General features: G+C 50.1%; 7 protein-coding genes across 7 annotated transcripts; 4 read left to right on the top strand and 3 right to left on the bottom strand.

The window, feature by feature from the left end:
- Positions 1-364: 364 nt before the first annotated feature.
- On the top strand, positions 365-1,166 carry ERG7_2 (lanosterol synthase (oxidosqualene--lanosterol cyclase); the record flags this gene model as incomplete). The annotated part of the gene is made up of 2 exons (XM_041688418.1): positions 365-723; positions 788-1,166. The coding sequence occupies 2 exons, from the start codon at positions 365-367 to the stop codon at positions 1,164-1,166; spliced, it is 738 nt and encodes a 245-aa protein (XP_041542205.1).
- Positions 1,167-1,253: 87 nt separating this feature from the next.
- Positions 1,254-2,314, top strand: ERG7_1 (lanosterol synthase (oxidosqualene--lanosterol cyclase); the record flags this gene model as incomplete). Its single annotated transcript, XM_041688417.1, has 3 exons — positions 1,254-2,030; positions 2,085-2,235; positions 2,295-2,314. 3 exons carry the CDS (start codon positions 1,254-1,256, stop codon positions 2,312-2,314), a joined length of 948 nt encoding a protein of 315 aa, XP_041542204.1.
- Positions 2,315-2,815: 501 nt separating this feature from the next.
- On the bottom strand, positions 2,816-4,761 carry AKAW2_40120S (uncharacterized protein; the record flags this gene model as incomplete). Its single annotated transcript, XM_041688416.1, has 4 exons — positions 2,816-3,931; positions 3,990-4,194; positions 4,247-4,635; positions 4,699-4,761. 4 exons carry the CDS (start codon positions 4,759-4,761, stop codon positions 2,816-2,818), a joined length of 1,773 nt encoding a protein of 590 aa, XP_041542203.1.
- Positions 4,762-5,255: 494 nt separating this feature from the next.
- Positions 5,256-7,584, top strand: AKAW2_40119A (Zn(II)2Cys6 transcription factor domain-containing protein; the record flags this gene model as incomplete). Its single annotated transcript, XM_041688415.1, has 2 exons — positions 5,256-5,833; positions 5,889-7,584. The coding sequence occupies 2 exons, from the start codon at positions 5,256-5,258 to the stop codon at positions 7,582-7,584; spliced, it is 2,274 nt and encodes a 757-aa protein (XP_041542202.1).
- Positions 7,585-8,446: 862 nt separating this feature from the next.
- AKAW2_40118A (OSTA/TMEM184 family protein) lies at positions 8,447-9,950 on the top strand (the record flags this gene model as incomplete). The annotated part of the gene is made up of 6 exons (XM_041688414.1): positions 8,447-8,510; positions 8,570-8,717; positions 8,774-9,026; positions 9,092-9,217; positions 9,277-9,426; positions 9,489-9,950. The coding sequence occupies 6 exons, from the start codon at positions 8,447-8,449 to the stop codon at positions 9,948-9,950; spliced, it is 1,203 nt and encodes a 400-aa protein (XP_041542201.1).
- A 720-nt stretch (positions 9,951-10,670) lies between these two features.
- AKAW2_40117S (putative secondary metabolism biosynthetic enzyme) lies at positions 10,671-14,242 on the bottom strand (the record flags this gene model as incomplete). Its single annotated transcript, XM_041688413.1, has 9 exons — positions 10,671-11,534; positions 11,594-12,068; positions 12,128-12,468; positions 12,530-12,604; positions 12,665-12,946; positions 13,000-13,863; positions 13,929-13,954; positions 14,012-14,108; positions 14,156-14,242. 9 exons carry the CDS (start codon positions 14,240-14,242, stop codon positions 10,671-10,673), a joined length of 3,111 nt encoding a protein of 1,036 aa, XP_041542200.1.
- Positions 14,243-14,367: 125 nt separating this feature from the next.
- On the bottom strand, positions 14,368-18,863 carry AKAW2_40116S (type I polyketide synthase; the record flags this gene model as incomplete). Its single annotated transcript, XM_041688411.1, has 5 exons — positions 14,368-16,472; positions 16,550-16,999; positions 17,050-17,725; positions 17,773-18,286; positions 18,343-18,863. 5 exons carry the CDS (start codon positions 18,861-18,863, stop codon positions 14,368-14,370), a joined length of 4,266 nt encoding a protein of 1,421 aa, XP_041542199.1.
- Positions 18,864-19,113: the final 250 nt, after the last annotated feature.

Raw genomic sequence — 19,113 nt, 5'->3', positions numbered from 1 at the left:
AATCCTCTTTGCCAAAATCAAAATTATGGGATAGATCCATCATATATTAAGCAAAGTGACATAGAGGGATGGTACCTGGTGGCGACTGAAGATCTGGGGCGTTTAAGATGGGTCTATGTGAATGACAAGATGGAGCGGAAAGCTCGCCCTCAAGATGCCACAACGAAGTTCTTTCTGGAGATACCCATGGTACAGTTCAAGATGGCCCCTGTTCTGCAAGCCATTGACGATGTTAATCTGACGTATTCCAATCCAGGATAGTCCCGATTCAAGTCCCGCCAAAACGGCCACTGAAGCTATTCAAAGGGGTGCCCGCTTTCATACAAACACGCAAGTCCGTGATCTCGGTTGTTGGGCTACCGATATGAGTTGTATATTCTTTGTAACCCCGATGATGATCATCGCATGGTATATCACCGGTGCCAAGATCGATGAAGCCTATGTCGTCGAGTTGATACGCTTCATGTTCAACTATCAAAACCCCGAGAACGGTGGCTGGCCAACCTACCTGGAAGAAGAGCCTTCGCCGATGGGGACGACTCTAGCATACATTGCATTGCGGCTTGTGGGGGTACCCGGCCACGACGAGCATCTCCTCAAAGCCCGGTCATTCTACCTTAAACATGGAGGAGCAGACCATCTTCCGGGCTGGGCCAAGTTCTGGCTTGCTCTACTGGGGCTATACAACTGGGCAAATACTGATCCCTACCCAGTGGAGATGTGGTGAGTTCTTGGTTCCCTAGTTACGTGCTAGTCCAATGGCGTGGTGATACTGACATGTTGTTAGGCTCTTGCCCGAGTGGGTTCCAGTAAGTCCATGGCAGTGGTTCGTAGCCACGCGCCAAGTCTACCTGCCCATGTGCTACCTCTCGTCCCGAAGGTTTACGGTGCCCACCAATGATCTCTTGGATGAAATCCGGCTAGAGCTATTTCCTCCTCAACCGTCTGTCAGATTTGGGGCATCTGATACAGTCAAGGGCCTATCTAAGCGCCACCAACCAAAAAGCTGGATCCTGCAGACTCTGAATTGGGCCCTTACGCATGTGTGGTCCCCGTGGCTTTGTCCCAGTAAACTGAAGGAAGAAGCCGAAAGACGCACGTGGCAAATCATACAAGATACAGACAGGGCTAGCTGTTCGACTGGGCTTCTTAGTGTCGACGCTTGACTGAATATGATTGCCTTCTACTGCGCTGAGGGGCCCAAATCCCCTACATTGAAGCGAATGCATGAGACAAGTCTGGAGTAATTGACTATGAGTCCGCAGGGGATGCAATCCATGAGTGTACATGGAGGCCATGCGTGGAACACGTCATTGGTGCTACAGACTCTCGTGTATGCTAGCCTTGCAAATCACCGCGATTTCCAAGACAATGTCATACAAGCTCATGAATGGCTACTACAGCAGCAACTTGTGGAGGAATGGGATGATTCTCCTTCTTGCCATCGCCCAAGTCGGCTCGGTGCTTGGTCCTTTACTACCCGTTACCATGGCACCCCTTGTTCCGATTGTACCGCTGAGTCATTGAAAGCCATCCTGCTGGTGGAGAGGGAGATGGGCATCCGACGAATGAGTGAAAAGAACCTCCGTTTGGCAGTCGACAATCTCCTTCTGATCCAGAATGCCAGTGGCGGCTATAGCAGCTTCGAGCCTATCGCCGCTGGTGAGTGGTTGGAGTACCTGAATGGGACCGAAGTCTTTGGCCAGGTAATGACAGAGCACGACTATGCGGAGTGCACTTCCTCCTGTATCGTGGCCTTGGCACTGTTCAGGGACCGAAACGGGGAATACCGCCGGAGAGAAATTGATACAGCCATTGAGCGTGGCGTCAAATATATAGAGACAAGCCAGCGAGATGATGGGGGCTGGATGGCCTCTTGGGGAGTAACATTCACCTATGGTGCTTTCTTCGCGATGGAAGCCTTGCACTGTGGGGGGCGGACGTATGAGAACTCCCCGGTGGTCAGATTAGGTTGCCAATTTCTACTTGATATGAGGGAGCCAGACGGTGGATGGGGTGAGATAATAGAGGTAAGTGGCATGAATCCCCCGTGTTGCTGTATGCTAACGAATGCGCTGGAACAGTCTCGCTTGCTTGGTCAATATGTACGAGCTCCTAGATCGCACACTGTTCAGACAGCGTGGTCTTGCCTCGCGTTGATGTATGCTGGCTATCCTGACCAGGAGCCTATCAAACGAGGAATTCAACTGATCATCAGTCGACAAAAGCCCAACGGTAAATGGGATCAAGAATATCCCGTCGGCAGTGGAGTGCTTACATGGTATGATAATCAGTGCTCCTCAAAAAAGCTTGACGTCCATACTGATGAAACAAAGCAATATTCAATATCAAAACTATATATACATTTTTCCGATCCGCGCATTAGCCATGTATGAGAAGATATACGGAGAGGATTTGTCTTTGAAGGGATAGTGCCATCTTCAAATTATGGTTTCCTTTGGGATGCCGAACGCTGATATGAGTGATGAGAGTCTTCAGTCTAGTTATAAAACAAATACGTGTTTCGGTTTTCTATACTGATTCTTCAGAACACCTGAAAATGTGGATCTACATGCTTTACAGTGAACCTCCGAAACGGCCTATATATTGTCAGGCGAAGGGTGGTATATCCTGTAAGTATCGAAGGATCAATACACCGCGTTATCCACCCATAGTCAGTAATTAATTTCTTTCATGATCGAAACTGAAGATCTGCGGAAAGTGTACTGCTTGATACTTCCGGTATTCGCCACACGGCTATTGTCGAAAATTTCAAACTACCTCAAGTATTATTGTGTTGCACATTTACCCGAAACTAATTCCCCGTCTCACACAATGGTCCGAACCACGCACCTCCCGTCACCTCCTCCCAACCCTCATTCCGGACACATCGCCAACACCAGAACACACTTTCTGGGTCATACTTCTTCTTGACGGACGCAAGCCAGTCGTAATCATCTCCAAACCAGTCCTCCCTCCAGTCTGGGTCGTACGGATCGGCCTCGTTTAAGTATGTTCCCATACCCGGAGCCATGTCCTTCATTGCTTTCAATTTGATTTGGGTGAGAACGTTTCGGTATTGTTGAATCTCCTCGGTGCCGGCATTGTCGGGCCAGACATCGATTTGCTGGAATAGGAGGTGGGACCTTCGCCACGCGGGATTCATGGATGTATGAGGGACGGGGTCGAGAACCTTTCCACCGGCGACGATGTTGAACAAGGTTGCCCAAAGGGTGCTGTTGGGGACGGTCTGAGTGGTGACGGTCTCAAGAAGGCTTGTTAGATTGTTCTTTGGGGATTCCAATGTTTGCTTGTCAAAGAGACGTGACGCCATGATCGGCCTGTTCGAACCCGGTGTTGTATGGTGCGTGCTGGAGTAGTATGCATGGAAGGTCGGATAGGTGGTGAAGGTGGATGTAACTAGATACGAAGCTCCGTTGTGCTGGAGCAGGTCATCTAGGATAAGCCGTTTCATGGCGTCTTTGGCGCTCTCTAATGCTTCGGTGGAATTGTTCTCAAGCAGATTCAGGAAAGGCTGGGTATATACCAGCGGTCCGGCATAGGGTGTGAGGATTGCAGTGCCAGAGTATCCTGCGTCTGAGAGAGCTGGCAATTTGGACATTATGTTGCCAGTAGCGTCGATAACGGCATCGTCCTTTCCGTTCAGTGCAACGATGTCCAGGTTATGGCCCAGGACAGGACACGTTGGGTGGGCTTTGATGGTGGCCGATAAGACTATACCATAGGTGCCTCCACCACCTCCGCGGAGGGCAGTGAAGAGGTCTGCATACTGACAGGCGTTGGCAGTGACAAGCTTTCCTGATGCTAGAACAACTTTGTATTCCAGAACCTGGTCTGCCCCGAGTCCAAAGAAGTGGCTAACGGGGCCATGGCCACCACCTTGCATGAAGCCTCCAAGGACACCAACAGTCTGATCTATTCATTAATACGGATACGTATCATACTTCGGCCTCCAGGGATAGACTTACCGGATCTGCGCCACCAACAGCGATGACACCGTGCGTGGCAGCAAAATCGTATACGTCCTGCCACACATATCCACCGCCTACGGTGATGGCACTTCCAGTCCAGTTGGATGGACAGGATCCATTCCCAGGAACGTATCTGTCGTGATAATGTAGTCCATCTTGTATGGACTTGATCCAAATGGAAAGACTGCCATATCCTTGCGATCTGTTATAGTCAGCGCGTGTACAATCATGGAACCCTGAGGCTGTGTTCTCACCGCTGCGAAATATCATGACCTGTGTTTTTGATGACCAACCTCACATTGTGATCCCTTGCAAACTTAATCCCGGCAGCAACATCAGCTGCGGTTGTCGCCTTGACACTGTAGACGGGATAGTTGCCCAGGTCGCACTGTGGATATCCAGCCAGAGTGGCATTGACAGGGGGGCAGCTTTCCACGAGTGGATAGCTATATCCAATGGGAAATTTTGCCAGGTACTCGTTGCTTGTCCAATTGGAGCTGATAATCTGACAGAGCTGGGAACTGTAGCCTGGGCCTTGGTAGCACGGTTTAGCAATCGGCTCGTTGCGCGCAAGCTTTCCGTGAACGGAGCTGTTTAGGGCGCTCCATGTGTCTGTAGAGGGCCAGCACTCATCCGTAGGGGCCTGTATCCTCGCGATGTAAGCTATCTCCGCATCACCTGAGAAGGAGATCAAGTGATAACATACACATTTGCATTTGGCAAATACAGACTGTGCTCCAGCCAGGAGTAGGATACTGCTAAGAAGCATTTTGACGTGAACTTGTCTTGCCGTATTATTGTTGAATATTCACAATTCATTGTCGCCAGCAGTGTAAGGGAAATATTTATATTCGTCGCTCCTCAATGCTCAACAGGCGACACCGTAAGCAGCGCAATATGTTGCGCCCATAGCCACCGAGTACGGAACGGAAGCCGACCTTGCCCTCAGAAAGTAACGGGCAGCGACGTCCAGCGACACGATCCAATATACTGTCACCTTCCATTTTGGACATGTCTTACAAGACCCCAAGAAGCCAGTTCGATGAACAACCCAGTTCTGAGCGGAGTGAACAATGTAAACATCATGACCTAGAACAAGTCGAGGCCCACATTGCGCTGAGAGGGGGATATGATTCGTCGCAGCGAGCGTATCTCCAGCTGATGCCGATCCCTCAGCCTCATGGCCATGGAAACCGGCCATCTTCAATCCCTCCACGGTCGCATTGCTCCTCTATATCCTCCGACCAACTGCGATTCTGATAAATGCAAGGACAAAGAGCTCAACGACGCCCTAGGGGCAAATATGCGCGTTTAATCTGCCGGGGGTGCCGAGCTCGTAAAATCAAATGCGTGCTGGCTTGCCCACTGGCCTCATTAGGCCCGTTGGGTACTCCACAACCCCCGGCAACATGTTGCGAGAGATGCCGCAATCTCGATCTCGAATGCATTGTCGAGAGCAATCCTCTAGGCCGGCCAGCAACGAAACGCGCAAATCGCGGAAATGTGGCCAGCAACTCGCCCCCGCCAGACACTTCCAATTCCCCGCGTCCAAGCCCCCAACACGACGAGAAAGCGGCCAAGCTCTCCGACTCCATTCAGCACTATCTTTTCTCGGGCGCGATACTAGACGACCATTCCATGCTGCAGGAATTGCCGGATGCCGCGGAGTCTACATCCGATGCCGACCGTCTTTACCATGCCATGGCCAACACCAGCAGCTTTATCGCGGGGGTGTTGGCTAAGGATGCTTCTTTCGGATCCACCATTCAGCTGGTGTCTGATTGGAGCACTTCTCTGACAGATACAGTGAGCCATGATCTTGCTGCCACGCTTGACAAACTGTAAGATCAGGCGCAGAACTATGCTCATCCCATCAGCTGGCTAAACCGTTGCTAGATTAGCGTGGCACCGTCTCTTCCTTATTGGCACACCAAGCCTGCTACACCTGAGAGAGCGCTTGTTCTCCACCGATCCCAACACTAATAATGTGGCCACCAAGCTGCTTTTTGCAGTCCTTTGCTTGGCTGCCTGTGAAAGTTCAGAAAATGTTCGCCGTCAGAACGGATCCCTCCGAAATACTCTACTGCAGGCCGTTTCGTCATACGGCCAGGACTTCATGTTCAGTCCTCCCACACACATAGACTCCGTTGCTGTCTGTCGCTTCTTATCGGCGTTCAAGCCGACCGCCTTGGCCACGTCTAAAAGAGTTGCCAGTCAATCCATCAAAGCCGAGCTGTATCTGACTATAGCATATCGAATCGCAGAGCGGCTAGGATTGTTACCTGAGCCAGGAGCCATACCATTTCTGGATACGACTGCCACCGACAGTGTAGTAATGGAGCGTGAGCTAGTCCTATCAATCCAAGGCCTTGAAATTACAGCCGAGGAATTTCTGATGGGTGACTTTTTGACTATGACCCTGCAAGGTTTCCGACAGGTTCTTCAACGGATGCAACCTCATATAGACTCCTATCAAATGTTCCTGGAAACACACTCCTGTTCACCAGTCATTATCTTCCATGTCAAATGGATTACAGCCACATATATGCAAATTGAGGCAATGGCAAACTCTAAGCAGTCCTGGATGAGCCCCAGTCGGTTGTTCATCGTTGTCGAAGAGGGCGAAAAGAAATGCCTCGCAGAGGTTAATTCTGCCTATCATTTATTATCAGAGGCAGCCAAAGATGAACGGCAGAATGAGGTTGTTATCATATCCTCACTGCTGGAGCTGCGCTTCCATGCCGTTATTGCCAAAATTTTTGGCCTCGGGCTTTTCTATATATCGGTCTGGAAAGCAAGAATGGAAAAGGATCGACCACAAAAGGGCACTGAAATTTACCCGGATGAAGCGAGTCAGATGGGCAACACCGTCATTAATTTCATGATGACAACACCTGACTCTCAAAGCGACTCGCAGTTTTTCAAGTTCTTGCGTCAATTTGGGGGAAGGTATCCAGACAAGCTGCAAGGAATTCTAGCCAAATTCATTGAGGGCGCATCAATGAAGCACGGTGGCATTGACTACATTGCGCCAGTTCGGCCAATCGTAATCGAGGTTGTTAATCTATGTAAGAATATAGTGGAAAACAACCTTATCCGGTTGAAGGGCTCCGGAAGGTTGCATCCCAACTTTGACAAACAACTCGATCTTTTCAAGCAGTGCGCCGATGCGCTGGTTGCCATGGTGTCCCAATCAGGAAACTCTCCAGAGGTTGCCTTTAGGAGCGGCTGTATGTATATCGCAAGCAGCAAAATGCTCAACGGTCTGCAGGATTTGATGTATACTCTGAAACAGCAGTCTTCTATGGTCAGAAAGTATGATGAGGCTATGGGAGTGGTGGATACCCCGGTAAATACGACCGAGCCCTTCGCAATGCCAAACGTGCAGTTCAGTTCCTTTGAGGCATGGAACATGTGGCCCTATTCGAATACGATGCACGGTGCCTTTCAACCGGGAGATATTCTTGATTGGGGTCAATTGTCTAGCACCATATGGCCACCAGACCCAATGACGGATCTTCCTAACACTGCCATAAGACTGCCGTCTACGGCTGCTGAGTTCGAAAGCAGCATGCCACCGTTTCACGAATGATGTGCACATGATGCGTCAGGGTAAACGGCACTATGCATACAAGGACAGTGTGCCAACGTTAGCCTGGTGGGTGAAGTTAAGAGAGAGAGCCTTGTCATCTCCAATTATGGTACCATGGGATATGAATGGTTATAATCATTGTCTGACCAGACAGTTGATTGCACTATATGTGCCCCTGGTGCATCTGTCATGCTCGCTGCTGCCTTTCCTTTAATGTCAATACAGGTTTATCACTTCTTATTTAGTTATCCAATGACATTAATATTTCCTGGCTATCATTCTATATGCATCTTAACTACTTGAATTTCGCATTAAGTTGTAGGGATTTCAACTTCTTGCCCGTTTCTCATCACTCACAATGAGCGAACCCATAATTATTCTTAGTATTAACTGCAGAATAATCAATGTAGATCTATACCAAATACAGACTTCGCAACTTTTTCATCGCGCAATTATTCCCGTATCCTCATGACCCTGAGGCTGACCGCGCAACTTCGCGCAAATTAAGCATGCGGCAGCCGCCGATCGGCTCCACCATGGTCTTGGCATACTGATTTTCTTGAGTGCGATAAGGCTGCACACCCCGACCAGCGGCTTATTTGCGCTCCTAGATGCGCCTGGCGGTGTTGTTCGATGACAGATCTGCTGTGTTTCTTTTGCTCGGAAAATGAAATAACGTAACGTACTGCGCCCGAGCATAGCCTCTGGCACTGTTGCTCTTTGATTTTGGCGAGGCTTTGCAGGGTGATGATGAAACTATATAATGACTGCTTGTTTGTCGTCGTCAAAACGCTTTCAATGAGCTGCTGAACTGTCGATTTACGCCGCATTGCCAATTAAATCTATTTCAGTTTGATTCAATATGTCTATCTTAAGTCGAAGTGCTGGCAGCTATGGCTGTCCTATACCGGACCATCTCGAAGAACGTGAGTAGTTGTTACATCCTTATACCACTGATGCGACGAACTAGCTGACCTCGGGACAGTCGACGTTGGTCCCTTCGTGGGGAATCTCACCTTCTATCAAATCAACATCATTGTATCCGGTGCTTGCACAGCGATTGTGTTATTTCTCATCTTGGGCCTTATGGGTCGACATGCGATGCATATGAGCAATCCTAACGAGCAACTAAAGTAAAGACATTCGACACAGTGGGGAAGTATCGAGGTTGCTGACAATAATGTGATAGAGTAATGCGAATCTGCAACCTCATTCCGTCATATCAGATCCTTTCCTACATCTCAATCTGCTTTCCGAACTCCTACATCTATCTACAAGGGTTTACCGAGGTTCTACAGGGCGTGGCGTTATACGCCTTCCTGATGCTACTTTGTGATTACATGGCTCCTGATGATAAGAGCAAAGTGAAGTTTTTTTCTTCGCTCGAGACGAAAAGACAGTGGCAGCCGAAGAAGAAGAGGAATGGTCTTGCCTTTTTGAGTGTGAGTTGTTCGGCAGCAGAAAAGGCATTAATGTGAACAGTAACTGACCGCTTCTTTCTGTCTAGTTGACCTGGTACTCAGTCCTCCAATATCCCGTCATCACTTGGATTACCGCTATTGTCCAAGTAGTGACCCAGTCAATGCATGTCTACTGCCTTGAAAGCAACGCTCCTCATTTTGCTCACATTTGGGTATGTAATATGTTTCCATGTCTGACTGCGTTGTAGATAGTCACTAATAAGATAAACAGCTCCAAGTGGTCACATCAGTGTCAACGTCCATAGCCATCAATGCTATAATCCAATTCTATGTGAACATGAAGGTATACATGACAGAGCACAAGCCACTGCCGAAGCTAATGGCATTCAAACTGATCGTTGGTCTTATCTTGCTTGAGAAGGTATTCATCAGACACCCCGAAAATGTATCCAGAAAGAAGCGGATATATCTCACACCAACTAGATTCTGTTCCTCATCCTCACTAGCACGAAAGCTCTCACATACCCGCCTTCGATGACCTACATCGACACACTGATGGGCCTCCCAACAATGCTTATCTGTGTGCAGATGGTGCCGCTCTCCTTCCTAGTCCTTTATGCCTACCGCACAAAACCCTACGAGATCTCAACCTCAGTGAGCAGGCAGCGACCCCAGGCATACCAGGCTCTCGAGTCAGACCAGGACGAGGAGGTCTTACTGAACGACCCGCCCAAACGCTATCAAGGTGGAGCTTGGGGGTTACGTGCCTGGGCTATGTACTTAAACCCGCTCGTACTGATCAAGGATGTCTATTCGGCTTATGTCATGATACATAATGCGCGGTCTCTGCAGAAGGTTCAACAGAGGGAAGAACCAGAGCAGGAGGAGATGGCAGCGTGGGAGACGAGATATGACCCTTGTGAGAGGAGCCGACGAATGGCTTGAGAAGCCAAATTCAAAGCCCACTGCAGGTGGCGTGCATTGTGGCGGAGAGAGTGGAGGGACCCTGGCGAGGTTTTACTGCGATTGATAGGTGCATTAGCTATGGAACAACAACGACCCTTTCATAAGTTTGGATGGTACGATGACTCAATGGTCGAGACGGCTTAGTTAGTTGTAGACTTTAGGTGAAGGATCCCTTTAAAACCTTACTTGTCTAACGGTGGTTCATCGATGCTTTTGCTTTCTACTTTGTCAAGTGTCTCCAATACTTAGGCGGTATGAATGTTACTATGAAGCGCCACGTTTGGTGTTTCTGGTGCCTTCAACTTGCATATCTAGCACCGTTGGTGTATATCTCTTTGTGTAAGCGTCATACTTAGCTGGAAGATCAGGGATGGCGAGTCATTAGGTATGGATGGATAGCAAGGATGTCAAGCAGGGGGTTACTTAGCCCGAGAGTGATCAGGAACATACTCCTTCCAAGCATGGGGTAAAACACCGGAAGGTGCGTACAACAACCCACTATTAGTTCCCACCTAATATATAATCACGGGTACTCCAATCTTGCGTATGCGTTGTGTTCCCCGACCAACCCTCTGCATCAGAATAATGAGAGCACTGCCAGGAATACGCCAGTTGATCCACTTTGTAGACCAGATAGCAAATAAATCGAGTATATTCTAAAATCATGCACATCGAGAAAGGCTTATGAGGGCGAGACCACTACTCTCCAACGCTACCCAACTTATACTGCGCCCTCAAGAGTTTAACGATGTGATCAGCCAATGACCCCAAATTGCCAGCCTTTGTAATTTCAGACAACGGGACATCAAGATGGATAATTCGCCGCACCCAACTCCTCATCTCGATTGCCACCAGCGAGTCGATTGCAAAACCGGCAGCCTCTTCATCAGTCAGTTTTCGACCATTCGAGATCGTGCCCGCAATAAGGTGAGCCATGTTCCGTTTGAACTCGGTAATCGCCTCAGCCTTATTCAGCAACGAAGGGTCTTGATGGACATTGTTAAGGAATTCGCGCAGCCGATGCTCAGGTCCGTCCATTCCCTCATCCATCGACGCCTGCCCTAAATTGCTGTGCATAGCAAATCGGGCATCGCGCCCCCATAACCGCATGAGTGGAGCGCTCTCACTCTTACCCGTTTTGTTCGAAATGCCAACGTCCAGTATTCCCGAGCACTGCTGATTCGGAAGGGAGTCTTCAATGCTGACTTGGAACACGTCAAGGACGGCCCGCTCTGTTATGGGCTGAGCCGAGGCTACACTAGTCGTTTGAGCCAAGTCCGACCGTTCACTGATGATCCCTACATCTTCGACCGGGCCCAGATTCAGGACCGACGCCGCCAAGCCACGCTGTCTCCGGTATGTGGCAAGCCCGGTCAGGAATGTGTTTGAGGCCGCGTAGTTAGCCTGACCAAGGGAGCCTGCGGAGCCTGCGATCGAACCGAACATGACAAAGAATGACAGGTCCATGCCCTGGGTTGCAGTGTGTAGATTCCAGGTGCCGGTGACTTTGGGGGCTAGCCCGCTATCCCATTCTTCCGGTGTCATGTGCTCGAAGGTTCGGTCCTTTCAAATGACTATCAGTTCATGGTGTCGATAAAGGTGGTAAGTGGCGGTTGTCAAACCTGCAAATTCAATGCCATCTGGACGACGCCAGTGAGACGGTTCGTACACTTTCCGATTGCTCGTTGAACATCGGCAGGGTCAGTAACAGTGCCTGCCACACAGCTAACGTGGCAGCCTTGAACCTCTAGCTCCTTTAAGAACTTCCGATGTTCATCCTTCTCAGCTGATGGGGAGAGATACACTATCTCGCGAGCCCCATGTTCAACTAGCCACCGAGAAACTGACTTCCCAATGCCACCAAGGCCTCCAACGATAAGATACGATGCGTCGGATGGACAAGAAGTCTTGGACTTTACGGGCGCGCATGGTAACTGCGCTGGATCTGGTGTCATCTGGATTACGACTTTTCCCATATGCTTACCAGTCTGTAGGTATCGGAAAGCCTCCTTCACTTGGGTAGTATCAAATACATGCACGGGCCGAATTGGTTGGATCTGGCCGTTCTGGAAAAGCTCGAAGCATGTCCTCACCGTGCTAAAAAGATATCAGTTTCTCCAGATTCAAACTGATGGGGATGATGCGTCCATACGTACCTTATCGCTATATCAGGACGGTCCCGACTGACGTTCGCAAGATTCACCGCATGGAATGAGCGGTCTTCGGCAAAAGGGGTCAGACTGAGCATTCCATGGGATAGGATGTCTCGCCGTCCGATTTCAATCATTTTCCCATAGGCGGCCACACACTCCCAGGATGCATGTAGCAACTCACCACTTAGTGAGTTGAGGACGATGTCGACTCCACGTCCATTAGTAGCCCGCATAATATCCGGCAGGAATGATGTATTGCGGGAGTGGAAGATCTGCGCTCTGGGAATTCCATGGGTGTTGACAAGGTACTCTGCCTTCTCCTCGTTTCCAACTGTGGCGTAAATCTGCATAGAACATTAGTATCCGCACGAAGTGCTATGGTGAACAGCCAAATGGGCGACTTACCGTAGCACCGAGCATTTTGCAAATATTTATGGCTGCGATACCAACCCCACCTGCAGCGGAGTGAATGAGGACCGACTGGATCGGCCAGTTAGTCGACATCTTCCCTGTACATTATATAACAGCAAGTGAACTGACCTGTTTCTTTTGGAGGTTCCCAACCTGCATTAGCGAGTAAATAACCGTGCAATAGACTGTCAGCATAGCTGCACCATCTTCCAAAGCAAGGCTATCTGGTAACTTCGAGAGAGCCTCTCGACGTAGAACCGTACGGTTGCAGAATAACCCGGTCCCCATTGCCCCAACGCGGTCCCCAGGGGCCAGGTCAATGACATCCGGAGCAACTCGACGCACCACTCCGGTTGCTTCTAGACCCATATCGTTTGGGTTCCCAATAAGTCCCATGGCAACCAAAGTGTCCTACTTTGCCGTTAGAGATACCATCAGACATGGAGAGAAACATAGGAATTTACCTTGAAGTTCAGCCCCACGTAGCTCATCTCAACCTCAACCTCTCCACTCTCTAATTGTAGAGGCACTACACCAGGTACCCACTGCAGTGTACTAGTCAGACCAACTTGCTGGATTCCCAACTTCCGTGGTGTATCTATGGGAGGATGCGTCGTGAGCTGATCCGACAGGGATGTTCGATAGGACCGAGCGGTGTGAACAACGCCACCGTCTAGAATGAACTCGTACTCCAGATCAGTATCTGGTATTTCGCGAGCCTGCTGAATCTTCTCATGCAGGTCAATTATTGTCTCGGGTGCAGGCTTTCCATCGGTGTCCATCTCCAAGAGTGAGAGATCAAGCAGTAGTTCGCGTCTCAGTACCCGAGCAAGACCATGGATAATACTGAAGCGCGGATCCGTGCAGCTAAGTGTACTTGGCTGCGCCACCCATAATATTCTGCATCCCTTACTCTGCATTAGGAAGCGCTGGAGAACCAAAAATTCTTCCTGGGAAGACTGAGTGAAGTATGGATTGTCAACCTCCAGTAGCGAAACGATGTTCTGATTATTACAGGGCGAGCCATCCAAGGTTGACCAGTGGACTTCATAGCCCCTTCTTCGGAAACACGCTGCCACATCTCCAGGCCATCCTGCCTCTTCCGGGTTAGACGCCAGGATAGTTACCTCTCTGTCAGTGATCGGCTCCTGAACAGGCCTAGAGATGATGGTGAATAACGGCTGAACCGAACCCTCGAGATCGCGCTCGATTGTCTCGCCTCCAGTAAATCCAGCTGCACGAAGCTTCTTGTCCCATTCCTCCCCCGAGATGTAAGGTTTGTCGGGGCGTCCATCGTTTTCACCCAACCACCAGCCAGGAAGCGCACCCTGCAAAATGAGTAGAAGGGTTAGCGCAGTGCCGTGGACATGCGGTTCATAGAAGGAAGACTTACCACCACGTAGTCTGTAACAGGTGTATCTAGATTTGTCTCTTAGAAAGGGCTTTTCACATAAGCGAAAAGACGAAGATGCTTACCCGAATCAATCTCCTGTAGCAGGAAGCGCCCATTCTTAGCAAGCAACTTTTTGGTATGTAGCAAAGCCTCATGCAGATTTGGAGCGACGTGCATAACCTAGGTCAAGGTTAACCGGGGCCGGACTGTGTACATAATTCACTTACGTTGGAAGCGATGATCAGGTCGAAGCTGTGCTCCTCAAAACCTTGTTCCGTTGGATCACGTGTGATATCCAATGTTCGGTATTCCATATTGGCCTGCCCCTTGAACTTCTCTTGGGCAGTGACGAAGAATCCTGCAGAAATGTCTGTGAAGACATAGCGAGAGAATAGCTGTGCGCCAGTCGGAGACCTCAAAGAAGAGAGCGCCATTTCGCTCATAGGTCTGTTCCGGCGCCAATCTCTAGGACTTTCATCAATGGATTCGCATGTCCAAGAAGAGAAAACACTTCCGTCAGATCAGTCTGCCGGGACACTGTGTCTTCGTAAAACCTTTCCAATCTATTGCTGGCCACGAGTACCTCTAGCGGGGAGCATTTTCCAGACATGAAATCGACAGCATTTTTGTAGACTGCCCTCATACATTCAATGATGGCCAGACCGGGGAGGTCGGCCGGTATACTCTCAAGGCAGCTGTAGATTCTCTCTAACAAATCAGCTGGAGGTATATAATTCCACTCACTTAGACCTTCACAGGTAGTAGACAGCCCGTCGCTGAGTATGGCTGACGAAGGTACCAGAGCTTCTTTCACTGCACGGAGAAGGACATCCTGCGTCTCCGGCTGTACTTCCTCGATCCAACTTGAGAGTGGCTGCAGATTTGCATGCACGCCAGCGCGAATCTTAGCGGCCTCCGAGAGCATCCAAGATTTCCATTTCAATAGATGCCCGGTGGATGAATCGATATGTTCAATTCGCTCAGCTGTGGCTCGAATGTGTATCAGAGAAAGGAGCCCAAGAATCCTACGGTGGGTGGCATGTCCACGATTGGGACGCGGAGGCAGGATCTTCTCAGGTGCCAGTAAGTCGATATCTGGCTTCCAATGTATTCTTGAAAGTAGGTCGGTGTCATCCGCCCTTGTCTTGTTAGACCCTGCTAGGCCAGCCAGGACTCCGCCTTCGAGGCTAAAGATTGCCTGGCCCTCAGTGATACCGATGATCTTTGCCTGCTGCCCTTTTTCTTTATCTTCAAAAGTCCGAGCTTCGAAAGAAACCCGTGACCATGTCCTGTTATCCACGACAAGGCGCTCAATCTTGGCGGGAATAAAGGCGCCCGAAATGGTGTGCAACCTTCCTCTTGATGCAGCTATACCGATTAGCTGAAGGGCTTGGTCGATCACAGCAGGATGGAGAGGGTAGTGGGTGTCTTTCTGCATTTCAGGCTGGTATACAGTGGCAGCTGCAGCATTGTCAATTGGATCTGCGGTGATGTTCTGCAGACGCTGGAAGTGAGGACCGTATTGCAATCCACATCGCTGGACTGTGCGGTACCACCGTAAGGGTTCCACTACTCTGGGCAAGGGGCTGACCTCTCTACTATTAGCAGAAATAGGGCAGTCACTGCCTGCACGTACGCAGCCCCTGCAGTGCACCGTCCATTTCGCCCCGTCGAATGTGGATACAGAAAAGCTGTACCACCCGGACATGACGCCGTCTGCCAGCTCAGTTGGCTTGAGACTTGAAATAGCCTCAACCGAAGTATCGCTGGCTAAAATTAGGGGAGACTCAAACCGAATGTTCTGTATCGTATAGCGGTCCAAACTAGATTCTGATTGGCTATTGAGGATATTCAACTGCCTAATGGCCTCGCCGGCCATGGCAATATACCCGGCAGCTGGGAAGACGACCTCGCCGTGCAGGACATGGTCCGACAGCCATGGCACGTCATCTAGCCGCAGCACATTTCTCCATGATGGTTCCTGGATCGTGGCTTCCATTATCATCGAGCCAAGTAGCTCATGGTGAGGGAGTGATCGTAGCCGCCAATCGCGACTTGGTCTACCCTCGCTCCAGTACATGTCAGTATGCGTCCATGGAAAGCGCGGGATATCGCTGAGGAGTCTACCGGCTTCCACAATTGTGGGAAAGCTGATAGAAGACCCTGTGTTGAACACATGTCCAGCAGTTGCGAGCAGCAGGGATTGTTGGTGGTCATCGTTGCGCGTAAGGGTGGGTATGTACACGGGAGTTGACCGAGGAGCAACTTGAAATATCTGCCGAAGAGGCGCAGATAAAGCGGAATGTGGTCCGACTTCTATGAATAGCTGGCTACCCTCCGTCTCTTTTTGGAGAAGCATTTCTACTGCCTTTGAAAATCGAACAGGAGATTCGAGATTCCGACGCCAGTAGCTTGGTCCAAGTTGAGAAGGATCAGTAATGATATCCCCAGTGACAGTAGAAATCATTGGTCGCATATGTGGTCCTGGATTCATATGAGGTACAAGAGCATCTTCATATGACGTTCCGATAGTCTCCATTTGCGCTGCAGAATCATGTTAATATATATTTTTAGTGGCTCGGCACAGGATATGAGGCATGTTGCTTAGCGTCAAGACTTACGAGAATGGTAGCCAACCTGGACACGCAGCTTTCGACAGAAAGTTCCCGGAAAAGCCGCGGTAATGTTGCTGATTACCTGGGGAATCTGCTCCTTGGGTCCTGAAATCGTCACGTTACGAGGACTGTTTTCACAAGCGACGACCACCCCGTTGACGAGGAATGGTAGAACTTCCTCATGGCTCAATCCAATAGATGCCATTGCACCGGAGCCCTCCTGTAACTTGGCCAGCCTTCCACGGTAGAATGCAATAATTATAGCTGATTCAACTGTTATCGCACCTGATGCGCAGGCTGCAGCAATCTCACCGCTAGAATGACCAACTACAGTGCTCGGTTGAATACCCCAGTGTGCGAGGATCTGGAGCAATCCGAGCTGTAGGGCAGTGCACAGTGGCTGGGCTAGCTCAACTTCATTGACACGCGACTCAGTGCCCATGCGTGAGAGTTCCTCTATATTCAAGTTAGTATCTGTCAGTGCATGTAGCCTGCGGGCTACTGACCAATCAATGACCATTCTGGGGGCTCTGCCAAGTTCTGAAGCACCTTATCCATCTGCTTAATCGCATTATGGAATAAAGGCTCAGTTTTGAGAAGCTGCCTACCCATTCCCGCCCATTGCGCCCCTTGTCCAGTGAACACGAACGTTAATGTAGGAGAGGGAAGTGTCTTTGGTGACATGTGAAATTGGGACTGGTCCACTGGCGTGTTCGGGTAGACCACCGCGAATGCCCGATGATTGTGATGCTGCCGTCGTGATGCTAATGTATATGCCAAGTCGTGAACGCTCGTGGGATTAGAGGTTATATAGCTTGCTATGTCTTCCATGCGACGTTGTAAGGACTCCTTATTGTGAGCAGAAACCACTACGAGGTGCGGACGGTCTGATTCCGGGTGGGACATCTTCTGTACCCCAAATGCAGCCGCCGAATCCAGAATGGCATGCGCGTTGGCTCCGGCTATACCGAATGAATTGATACTCACACGTTCCTGGCGGTCATTTGGCCATGGTTGGGCTTTCACTGGAACCTCAATTCCGGAGCCTTCCTTCTGGACAGTGGGGTTGGGCTTATGAAAATTGATGTTTGGTGGGATGGTGCGGTGTTCAAGGGCAAGGGTTGCTTTGATGATGCTAGTGAGACCCGAAGCCCCCTCGGAATGACCACAGTTTGGCTTGACCTGTTTTACCATCAGGTTAGGTTATAGAAATCCCGAAAGTCACTTACACTACCCATGAGTACGCCATGGCCCTCGAAGAGCTTGGCCACAACTGACGTCTCAACCGAATCTCCAGCCGACGTACCGGTCCCATGGCATTCGAAAAAGCCCGTGTCGCAGATTTTATGTATCTGGGCCTGTTTGTATGCAGTTCGTATGAGCGCCTCTTGCGCGGTTCCGCTGGGGTTAGTCATGACCGCCGTCCTCCCGTCGAAATTGACGGCCGTGGATCGTATTACCGCACGAACACAGTCGCCATCTCTCAGGGCGTCGCTGAGCCGCTTGATATAGACTGCATTAATTGCCTCTCCACGCCCATACCCGTCCGCATTGGCATCAAAAGTTCGACACTGACCCGGAGGCGACAGAACACCGTTTTGGTTCATGACGCTTGTCATCGTCGGTGTCAATATAAGGTTGGTGCCAGCAACGATGGCAGAGGAGCATTGCCCGGAGCGAAGACCCTGACAAGCCTCGTGCAAGCCGACCAGCGAAGCGGAGCATCCGGTTTGTATAGTCATGCTATGGCCTAGTCAGCATTGTCCAAAGAAGCCAATGTTCAGTGATGCTAGTCATACCTCGGCCCACGAAAGTCAAATTCATATGAGATTCGGTTTGACAAGGCAAAGCCTCCGGTAGCCAGGGCATGATGGCGATCTGGACAGGGGTCTAGTCCCTTGAGAGACAACTCCAGCCAATCCTCCCCAAACACTCCGACAAAGCAGCCTATGTCCTTTCCGCGCCAACTGGTTTCGCCGGAGTCTTCGAGGCACTCCCACACTACTTCGAGGAGCAACCTTTGCTGGGGATCCATGAGCCTGGCCTCTTTGGCACCAACGGAGAAGAATCCGGCATCAAAGTACGCAGGGTCCTCCTCCAAGAAATATCCGGTCACCGGGGCGGTAGAGGGGTGAAAGAAGGAATTCGCGTTATACCGACTCTTGGGAACAGGGCCATGCCCGCTTTTGCCGGAGACGAGCATGTGCCAGAACTCATCTGCGGTGTGAACGTTTCCGGGTAATCTCATGCCCATGCCCACAATGGCAATGGGTTCATCTGCTGCGCTTTCGCTTTCGCGACAAAAGCTTCTTTCGTTCATGGTAGTGCTCATCTTTGCTAGTAGTCCAGTTCGGACGTTCTCTCATCGTGATAATGGCCTTAGCGCGGGAGAAAACCATAGTTTTAAGCAGTCCTTCTTCGCTATGTGTAGCTCAAGACGTAGACTATCGGTGATGGAGAAGCAGAGTATGCTTGATTACATCTTCATTTCCGTAAAGGGCAATTTGCATTGGTCGTCTGACGGCAAAAGCCTATGTATGTCTCTAATGTTGTGCGATGCCGATGATTTG

This window comes from Aspergillus luchuensis, chromosome 4 (assembly GCF_016861625.1).
Source record: "Aspergillus luchuensis IFO 4308 DNA, chromosome 4, nearly complete sequence".
NCBI lineage: Eukaryota > Fungi > Ascomycota > Eurotiomycetes > Eurotiales > Aspergillaceae > Aspergillus > Aspergillus luchuensis.
The sequence above is the reverse complement of the archived record's forward strand: the minus strand, read 5'-3'. Positions and strand labels throughout refer to the sequence as shown.